The 10172-nt window shown below is 67.1% G+C and overlaps 1 protein-coding gene across 1 annotated transcript; it reads left to right on the plus strand.

The window, feature by feature from the left end:
• Positions 1 to 2866: 2866 nt before the first annotated feature.
• Positions 2867 to 9500, plus strand: XPNPEP2 (X-prolyl aminopeptidase 2; the record flags this gene model as incomplete). The annotated part of the gene is made up of 20 exons (XM_082488435.1): positions 2867 to 2912; positions 3741 to 3814; positions 3944 to 4054; positions 4143 to 4206; positions 4409 to 4513; positions 4653 to 4739; positions 4844 to 4990; positions 5104 to 5205; positions 5341 to 5422; positions 5771 to 5966; positions 6150 to 6239; positions 6345 to 6454; positions 6537 to 6614; positions 6701 to 6772; positions 6914 to 6974; positions 7121 to 7190; positions 7291 to 7395; positions 7908 to 7967; positions 8158 to 8429; positions 9288 to 9500. The coding sequence occupies 20 exons, from the start codon at positions 2867 to 2869 to the stop codon at positions 9498 to 9500; spliced, it is 2145 nt and encodes a 714-aa protein (XP_082344561.1).
• Between the last annotated feature and the right edge of the window lie 672 nt (positions 9501 to 10172).

Genomic DNA, 10172 nt, shown 5'->3' on the forward strand with positions numbered 1-10172 from the left:
GGTCCATGGCTCCCACCCCTGGCTGCATCCAACCTCATGGCCGTGCCCGTGCAGGGGAAGCGGAGAGCTCAGGTGGGATGATGCAGGGACCCACAGCCCCAGGGTTGGCCCCAGGAGAGGTCCGGGCAGGGCAGGGGCAGCGGGAGGGTGGCAGGCGTGCTGCAGAGCCCAGGAGCCGGCCGGGCCGGGCTTCCTCTCTGCCCATCGCACTGGGGCTCACGGGGATTTGCTGCCCAGGTTTCCTGAAGGACCTCTAATATTTTCAAGGAGGGTTGTTCGTAAAGCATCTGTTCGTTCATTTACTGTAGGACCTACCAGATCTCCTGCAGCTTGCATCCTGCCGCGCCACGCGCAAGGTCCTGCCGTGATGGCAGCGAGGTCCTTCCACCCTCCTCCTGGGGTTTGCTCTCAGCACGCCTCCCGCCCCTGCCCCGCACCTCACCCTGTCCCATCTCTGTTTTACCCTCCTCCAGATGTGTGTTGGTGTGCACAGCTGGCTGTACCCGCAGACGGAGCCCAGGGCCATCTGGCAGGCAGCTGGCTGCGCTGGTGGTGCTGCGCCCACCCTGTGGTGCAGCAGGTCCATGGCACAGCCCGGCCGGTGAAAAAGAGCTTCATGGTCTGTGATGAGCAGCTCTCCAGCATGGACTCCTCCAGGTACCCCATTCCTGGGTGGGGATGGGCATCCTCCCCAGAAGCTCCGTGGACGGACGCCTCTGCTGCCTGCCGGCGACAGGTCTGCCCTTCAGCCAGCCTTTCTCTTCAACAACCACGGAGAAGTCATTGAACCAGTTAGAGGAAATGCATGTGCAATAAAAGTGACAGGCCTTGGGGTCAAGGCTCGTTATGACTAACATAATGAGCTTTTTAGCAAGGCAGATGCCACGGCGGTCCAGAGCTCATGGGCTCGGCGGGACAAAGGACACATCCCGGAGGGCTCCTCCTGCGGAGGTCCCAGCGCAGCCCTCGGAGGTGGCTGCCGGTCCCCCAGCCTGTGCCCGGGGTGTGGGCAGGGCTGGTACCCCGCCTGCGCGGCATAGCTCGGTCTGTTGGCCACCGTCACGCTCCCCTCCCTCCATATGCTGCCACCAAACCTGTCCTTGATCGCATAAGGCTGCTCCGTGCTAAAACATGGCCGTTGTCTCCTTTGCCAGCGTTTCCAACCCGGCCCGCTAATGCACTCTGAATTTATTGTTCCTATTACTGCATTAGCAGGACCGCGTGCTCTCACTAGCGCTGAAGTTACCTCATGTGTACCTTCAAAGCCCTACGTGTATTCCTGCTCCCCAGAAACCTGCACCCGCACGCCAGAGGTGGGCTCAGACGTTCCGCTCCGTCTCTCCAAAGCCCGGTCCCTTTCCCATATAACCGCACCGGGTCCAAGCCGGGATGCCAGCACCACACGCGCTGTGGCCCCCTCCCTCTGTGCTCCTTTCAGACACCATCTCGGTGTCCTGCAGGGTCCCTGTGCTCCCCCGTGACCCCTCTCCATCCCTGCCCCCACCCGCGGGCAGAGCAGGCAGGAGCGGCAGCAGCATCCACCTCCGCTCCTGTAGTCCATGGGGGACCCTCGGCAGGATTCTGGGTGCCCTCCAGCCGCTTTCCCTCAGGCCAGGGAGACCCAGCAAGACCTGTCCCCTCCCTGGGAGCACTGGGGGTTTTCCCGCACCACAACCTCTCACGCGGCCCAAAGCACCTGCGGGCACCCCGGACCCGCAGCCGGCGTGGAGACCAGAGGCGTCGGTGCACCGCGCTGCTGCCCACGCCGTCCCTTGCTCCTCTCCCATCCCCTCGCCCACGGCCGTCCCCGGGGAGCTCGGTGCTCGGCGCTGAGGATGGCTGGCTCTTCCCCACCCGCTGCAGGGCACTGGCACATCGCCTCACCGAAGGGGCGCAGAGGTTTCGGCGTGGAGCAGCCAGGGCAGCGCCCCACACGCGGGCACGGAGGTGAGAGCGGTACGGGCACTGACGTGGTCCTCAGTGCCAACCGGCTTTTCCTTGGGGTAAAAAAGCCTTCCGGTGCGAGATTGCTGACCCTGTTACTGGAGCCGCAGTGGAAGAACAGCCGTGTAAAAAAAACTAGGCGCCCAGCCGACGCCATGGGGTGCAAACGCGCGTGTCGCCGGCACGCAGCCGTCTGCAGGAGCCAAAGAGCGGGGTGGGTGTCTCAAAGGTGCCGTGGCTGCCCCGCTGGCCCTGCCGACAGCCAGCTCCCAGCCCTGCTCACGCCGTTAGGGCCCCACGGGCAGGAAGGGCATTTGTGCCTCCCCGTGACAGCGGTAATGTCCTCTGCCAGCGACCTCTGCCAGCCCCAGCCTCGGGGATGCCACTGGGTGCCAGGGTGGGGACAGCCGTGGCCGTGCCCGGGAAGATGCTCTGCGCTGCTCCCGTCCCGGGGGAGGAGGAGGACTGTCTCGGGGAGTTGGACGGCCCCGGCACCACGGCCACCCCCAGGCGTCCTCACCCCAGGGACACCCATGTCAGCTCTCGGTGGCTCCAGGGGACAGAGGTTTTCCCGGGGACACAGTGGAGCAGAAGACCCGCAGCCCCTTCTTGGGGGCTTTGAACCCCGGGCAGGGACGTGCCAGGCTGAGCTGGCACAGCCCCACCTCTGCTCCGGGAGGATCTTTGGACTTTGTGCTGATTTTGCTGTTTGCTTTTTTATTTAGCGGCAGGATTCGCCTTCAACGCACAGGACAACCACCTCCCCCCCTGCCCCGGCCCCCTATCTGCTCCGGCCTCCGGCCCTCCCATCCAGCATCCCCCAACCCCTGGGGCAAAGGCGCAGGAGGAGGGAACTGTCACCCAAGGCACCGGGGAAACGTCGCCTCTGCTCCCCGTCCTGCCCGGCACCCCCAGGGCGGCCATGCACCCCGCGCAGTGGATCGCAGCCTGGGTGCTCCTGCTCGGCGGTACGTCTGGGCTGGGAGGTGGGGTGGGCGCGCCAGGGGGGCGACATGTCCTGGGACCCCCTGGGAGGGGGATGTAGGGGCAGTCGGAACCACGGCTTTGGGTGAAGCCGGGGGGGGGGGTTGCCCTCGGGGAGACAGGGCTGTGCTGCTGCTCCAGCCCCGCTGCCGTAGGGTGGGGGGCCGGGCTGTGGAGAGGGGCTAATCCCACCCGCCTGACCCCAGGGATGGGCTCTGGGGAGGTGACGGGTACGGAGCAGCTCCCAGGGGAGTAGAGAGCAGGCACACAAGGCACCACCATGCTAAGGGTGACCCATTCCCCCACTGCCCCGTGGACCCGAGCCCGGTGCCCGAGATGAGGAACCAGGACCCTGCCACGCAGACGGCAGTGGTGAGGGTGATGGAGAGCTCAGGGAAAGGCAGTGCCGGTGGTGGCACCAGATGCAGAGCAGCCCTGGGGAGCATCTCCGGCTGCCGGCCAGGTCCTCCAGCAGCCCCGGCGCCAGGGATGCTCAGGGCTGGCTCCTGCCCACCCCCTCCCCAGCTCCTGGGCACAGTGGGCACTGGCTGCACACCCCCGGGGCCCGTCCCCAGGCACGCCATGGGCGCTGGCACTGCCCAGAGATGTTTGCTTCCTCTTGTGCCAGTGCCCCACTATTCCTGGGGCTAGAAACACTGTTTTTTTGCAAGAAGCCCCAAAGCTGGGCTGGCTGGGTGTTTGGGCTGGGGACAAGGGTCACGGCTGCCCCCGCGCTGGCCCTGGGGTGGAACAAGGGGCCAGCGGGACCCCGGGCTGCAGCCTGAGGCTGTGGGGCGTCCCCATGCCCCCAGGCGGTGCCGCAGGACAGACACCGCAGGCTGCCTCCGCCAGGACGGACATCCGGGACTGCTCCACGGACCCACCGGTGAGCCCCCCCGTGCCCAGCCCTCCCTGTTCCTGGGACACCCCGTGTGGGGTCACACACCCCCATGCCCCCCAGCCCCACCGCTGCAGCTGGTTTCCCCCCCCAGCACGTGTCCCCTTGTGCCACCAGTACCTGCCCCCTACGGCCACCAACACAACGGCGCGGCTCGCGGCTCTGCGGGGCACCATGCGAACCCACGGCGTCAACGCCTACATCGTGCCCTCCACGGATGCCCACATGGTAAGGCAGCATCCCGCCTGCGCCCCGGGGCACCCGCTCCCCGGCTGGTGCCCACGGCCACCCCTCACGGCTCCGTCCCTCGCTCCAGAGCGAGTACATCGCCGAGCGGGATTCCCGGCTGGGCTGGCTGACCGGCTTCACCGGCTCTGCAGGTGAGAGCATCCTCGTCGCCCTGGGGTCCCCACTTGGGGAGGGGGGGGAGCAGCACCCGGCTGCCTGCTGGTCCTCGTCCCTGGGGATCTTCAGGGCAGGGCACGGTCCCGCTCCACACAGGAGGTCGGGCTGGGGGTCTCTGGGGGTCCCCACCGGCTGCCTGGAGAGGGGGTGACACCTGAGCCCCCACTCCTGTGCCAGGCACCGTCGTGGTGACGCAGGACAAGGCTGCCCTGTGGACCGACAGCCGCTACTGGACCCAGGCGGAGCGGCAGCTGGACTGCAACTGGGAGCTGCAGAGGACAAGTCAGTGTGGGGCAGGCTGGGGGGCTGTGGGGACCCCCCACCCCCAGGACCCCCCCGGCCCCAGCCACGGCCTCATCTGGGCTCAGCGTGGGCCGGGATGCGGGTCGTCCTCGCGATGCCACCCAGGTCTCTCCTGCAGCCTGGATCGAGTCCATCGGGATGTGGATCCTGGAGGCGGTTCCTGTGGGGGGGAACATCAGCTTGGACCCCTTCCTCTTCTCCATCGGTAGGGTTGGCCATCACGTGGGGTGACCCTGCCTGAGGTGAGGGCAGCTCCCGGGTGTGGATTTACCGGGTGCCCCCAACCACGGGCCGCTCTTTCCCCCTCAGACACCTGGAACAGCTACAGCCGGGCTCTGCACGGCTCTGGCAGGACCCTGCTCCCCATCGAGACCAACCTTGTGGATCAAGTGTGGGGCGACCAGAGACCCCCTCCAGCCTCCAGCGAGATCTACAGCCTCTCAGCGGAGTTCACAGGTACGACCGCCGTCCTCCCCGAGGCTGCTGGGTGGATGCTCGCCCACGGCAGCCCCCAGCCTGGGGGAACGTGGTGGTCCCTGGGCCGAGCCGGCCACTCGCTTCCCTCCCAGGGAGCAGCTGGCAGGAGAAGGTGGCCGGGATCCGGCAGCAGATGGAGCAGCACACTCGACGCCCCACGGCCGTGCTGCTGTCAGGGCTGGAGGAGACAGCCTGTGAGTAGCCGCGGTGCCGTGGCGGGTGCCGTGGCGGGTGCCGTGGTGGGTGCCGTGGTGGGTGCCATGGGCTCCGAGCCTTGCGGGTGGGAGGGCAACCAGCGGGCGCAGGCTCGGAGGTCTCATTCCCGGCAGGGCTCTTCAATCTCCGCGGAGACGACATCCCCTACAACCCCGTCTTCTACTCCTACACGCTGCTGACCCACACCAGCATAAGGTGGGCATGGATGGGGCTCAGCGCTCCCCCTCCTTCCTTTCCAGGCCCAGCACCCATGGGACCCTCCCCTGGCCCAGCTGCCCCCTTCCCCAGAGCCCACCATGTCCTGCGGTGCCCAGCCCCATTGTGCCTCCGAGCCCCACATCTTTCCGAAGTCGGTTCCCCTCCCACCCAGCCCACCCTGGGGTGCAGCACAGCCCCGTTCCCAGCCCAGCATCCCCTCTGAGCCCCCCAGCACCCTCCTCTCCGCCGGCGTGCCCTACATGGCCGGGCTCAGGGTGGGGGGACACACCAAAGGCAGCAGTGCAACCCCATGCTCTGCCCACCCCATCCCGCACCTTCCCCCAGCCTCTTCGTGGACAAGCTGCGGCTGTCGGCGGCGGCGCGGCAGTCCCTGCAGGCGGGCTGCCCGGGGCCGCTGTGCGTGGAGCTGCAGGACTACGGGCAGGCACGCGCCCACCTCCGCCGCTACGCCCAGGGCAATGTCACCGTCTGGCTGGGCACCGAGTACACCACCTACGGCCTCTACGGCGTCATCCCCCAGGTGGGACACCGCCACTGCCGGCATTGACACCCGCGCCACTGAGCCTGGCCGTGGGTGACGTGGGTCCTGCCAGGCTTGGGGATGGCCCCGTGCCACCGAGGCACAGGGACGCGGGATGCCCCGCAGCCGTCCCTGGGGCACGAGGGGGCTGGTGGCCGTGCCACCCCCAGCCTGCCCTTGCAGGAGAAGCTGCTGGAGGACAGCTACTCGCCCGTCATGCTGGCCAAGGCTGTGAAAAACACCAAGGAGCAGGAGCTGCTGCGAGTCGCTCACGTAAGGGCTGTCCCCGTCCCCGCAGCCCCGAGCAGAAGTGGGGGGCAGCCAGGGGAAGCGGGGTGCTGATGGCCCCCTCCCCTGATACCTCTGGGCCACCCCCAGGTCCGGGATGCCGTGGCAGTCATCCAGTACCTGCTGTGGCTGGAGAAGATGGTCCCACAGGGGCAGGTGGACGAGTTTTCGGGGGCAGAGCACATTGACATGCTCCGCCGGTCAGTGCTGCCGCTGCGGCCCCCCCAGCTTGGCGCAGGGCAGCCGGGGACCCCCAGCATCTCCCTCCCTGCTGCCTTCCAGGGCGCAGAAGCACAGCCGTGGGCCCAGCTTCCAGTCCATCTCCGCCAGCGGGCTCAACGCGGCACTGGCCCACTACAGGTACGGCTCAGCCCCGGCCAGGTCTGGGGGCGCCAGGGCCGGCAGCGGCGGTGGGGAGCAGTGTCTGACCCCCTCTCTCCTCGCAGCCCCTCCAACAGGAGCAGTCGGAAGCTGTCTGTGGATGAGATGTACCTTTCGGACACTGGAGGGCAATATCTGTACGTAGCCCTTAATGCAGACCCCCCCCAGCACTGCAGAGCCCCCCATCCCCTCCCCACGCCCCCCACGCAGGGCGGCGGCAGCGTCCCCTAAGAAACGCTGGGGCTGCATCGCCCCGATTCATGTACCCCCCCTCGCAGGGATGGGACGACGGACATCACGCGGACGGTGCACTGGGGGGTGCCGACCCGCCTCCAGAAGGTACCAGCCCCCCCCCCGTGACAGCCAGCACCCCCCCTGCGGCACTCAGCACCAGGGTCCCAGCCAGGGCTGGATGTGCCGGGGGAGCCCTCGGAGCACCACCGCGCTCAGTCCCATCCCCCCCCCCCCCCCCCCCCTCGTCGTAGGAAGCCTACACCCGTGTGCTGATGGGCAACATCGACCTGTCCCGCCTCATCTTCCCCCCCAACACGGCAGGTGGGTGCTGAGCACAGACCCCCCGGGCATGGGGAGGAGGAGGGCAGAGGGGGACCTCACCGGCCCGCTGGTCCCTCCATCCCACCTCATCATTCCCCAGGGAGAACGGTGGAGTCCTTCGCCCGCCGGGCGCTCTGGGACGTGGGACTCAACTACGGCCACGGGACCGGCCATGGCATCGGCAACTTCCTCTCAGTCCATGAGTGTAGGTGCTGCGGCACTGGCACCAGTGCAGGAGACACGGCCTGAGCTGCGGGGGACAGGGATGGGACAGGGATGAGGACAGGGGCTCGTCTGGGGCTTCTCATAGCCCAGCTGAGCCGCCTGCTGAGGGTGGGTGTCCCCTACCTGCAGGGTGCTGCAGTCCTTGCCAGGGCGGCCCCATGGTCCTTGACAGGGTGGCTCTGTGGTTCTTACCAGGGTGGCCCTGCAGTCCTTGCTGAGGTGGCCCCAGGGTCCTTGCTGGGATGATCCGATGTTCCAATGGTCCTTGCTGGGGTGGTCCCATGGTCCTTGCTGGGATGATCCAATGGTCCTTGCTGGAGTGGCCTCATGGTCCTTGCTAGGGTGGCTCTGACGTCCTTGCCAGAGTTGCCCCATGGTCCTTGCCGTGGTGGCCACATGGTTCTTGCCAGTGTGACACCTTGGTCCTTCTCAGGGTGTCCCCACAGCACACACCGTCCCCAGGAGCTGTAACCCACCCCATGTCCCCTGCAGGGCCTGTGGGCTTCCAGTCCAACAACGTGCCGCTGATGGCCGGCATGTTCACCTCCATCGGTACGTGCGCCCATCGCTCCGGCCAGCGCCTCGGGCTCTCGGGGACGTCCCGGAGGTGCAGCCCCTGGCCAGGGGAGGAGGTGTTCAGTGCTTGGCCCTACTCAGAGGCCAGATCCGGCCCTTCTGGGGTGGGATGGGATGGGGTCGTTGCTGGGGCTCGGGGCTCAGTGGGCACCTTCCTGGCCCCCAGAGCCTGGGTACTACCGGGACGGCGAGTTCGGGATCCGCATTGAGGACGTCGCCCTCGTGGTGGAGGCGCAGACCAAGGTAGCGTGGTTGGGCTGGGCTGGCAGGGGCGGCACAGCGCTGGGGGGCTGCGTCAGGCCAGGGGTGGGGGCACCCAACGCCACCTCTCTGCCACAGCACCAGAGCGGGGAGAAGCCCTTCCTCACCTTCGAGGTGGTGTCCCTGGTGCCCTACGACCGCAACCTCATCGACCTCAGCCTCCTGTCACCGGAGCAGGTACGGGGTGCTCAGGGCAGGGGCAGAGCGGGGACGTGGGGCCGGCCGGCGCGTGGGGCGGGGGGGTGCACATAGCGGGAAACCAGGACTGCGGCGTGAGGTTGGGGTGGGTAAACCCTGAGGGAGGGGATTGTGACCCTCTGCTCCACTCTGGGGAGACCCCCCCGCGGTGCCGCCTCCAGCTCGGGGGGTCCCCACAGCAGAAGGACACGGAGCTGTTGGAGCGGGGCCAGAGGAGGCCCCGGAGCTGCTGGGAGGGCTGGAGCCCCTCTGCTGGGAGGACAGGCTGGGAGAGGTGGGGGGGTCAGCCTGGAGAGGAGAAGGCTCCGGGGAGACCTCAGAGCCCCTTCCAGTGCCTAAAGGGGCTCCAGCAGAGCTGGGGAGGGACTCTGGATCAGGGAGGGGAGCATTAGGAGGAGGGGGAATGGTTTTAAACTGAAAGAGGGGAGATTTAGAATAGGTATTAGGAAGAAATTGTTGGCTGTGGGGGCGGTGAGCCCCTGGCACAGGGTGCCCCGAGGAGCTGTGGCTGCCCCATCCCTGGGGGTGTTCAAGGCCGGGTTGGACGGGGCTGGGAGCGACCTGGGCTGGTGGGAGGTGGCCCTGCCCGGGGCGGGGGGTGGCACTGGGGGGGCTTTAAAGTCCCTTCCGACCCAAACCCTTCTGTGATTCTATGATTCTAAGCGGGGCCGGAGCATAGAAGGATGTGTGGATGGAGAGGGGCAATGGGGTCTGCAGATGGGGTCAGTGTTTGGGGTGTGGGGTAGCTGGATGGGGATGGCCAAGAGGGGTGCAGGCAGTGGGGGGGCTCAGGCGGCCAGGCAGCCCCCTGCAGCCCCCCGCGGTGCCCGGCTGCAGATCCGGTACCTGAACGCCTACTACGAGACCATCCGGGCGCGCGTGGGGCCAGAGCTGCAGCGGCAGCAGCTGGAGGAGGAGTACCGCTGGCTGCAGAAGAGCACCGAGCCCTTCCCGCTGGGCAGCGCCGCCCCCACCACCGCCACCACCACCCTGGGCACGCTGGCCCTCGCCTCCTTCCTCTCCGTGCTGCTCACCGGGCTGCAGGACTGACCCCGCGCCAGCCCCCTCCCTGCTGCCGCCGTTTCTTCTCCCCGCCGCTCACTTCCTTTTTTTTTGTTTTCTATTCGCTCGTTTGTGATTAAACATGAGCAACGCCGGCGGATGTCTGCGCACTGCTGTGCCTTGCCGCCGCAGCCCAGTGTGCTGCCCGCTTGCCCACCGCCTCAGTGGCTGGTGTGGGGCTGGAGTCCGGTCCCACATGTATCGCCCTCCCCATGTCACCTGCCCTGCCCAGCACCGGCAGCGAGGAGGCAGATTCAGGGCAGATTTTCATTCTCGGGACAAGAGATGATGGAACTGGAGCAAGAGGGTGCAGGGCAGCTGGCCCGACCAGGGCCATCCCCGCTGCCCTGCGGGTGCCACTGCGCACGTCCCACCTGGGCTTGATGCCCAGCCAGGAGGACCTGTGGATGCAGGGGACAGAGGGGACATCCCGGACCAAGGGTCACATGGAGGGCTTGGCCATCGTGTGCTGGCAGGGGCATGAGAAGAGCCTGGAGAAGAGAAGGCTCTGGGGACACCTTATTGTGGCCTTTGAATACTTAAAGGGGGCCTACAGGAAAGATGGGGACAAACTTTTAGCAGGGCCTGACGCAGTAGGAAAAGGGGTAACAGTTTTAAACTGAAAGAGGGGAGATTGAGATGAGATCTGAGGAAGAAATG

Source organism: Vanellus vanellus (assembly GCF_965231255.1).
Source record: "Vanellus vanellus genome assembly, chromosome: 10".
Classification (NCBI taxonomy): Eukaryota; Metazoa; Chordata; class Aves; order Charadriiformes; family Charadriidae; genus Vanellus; species Vanellus vanellus.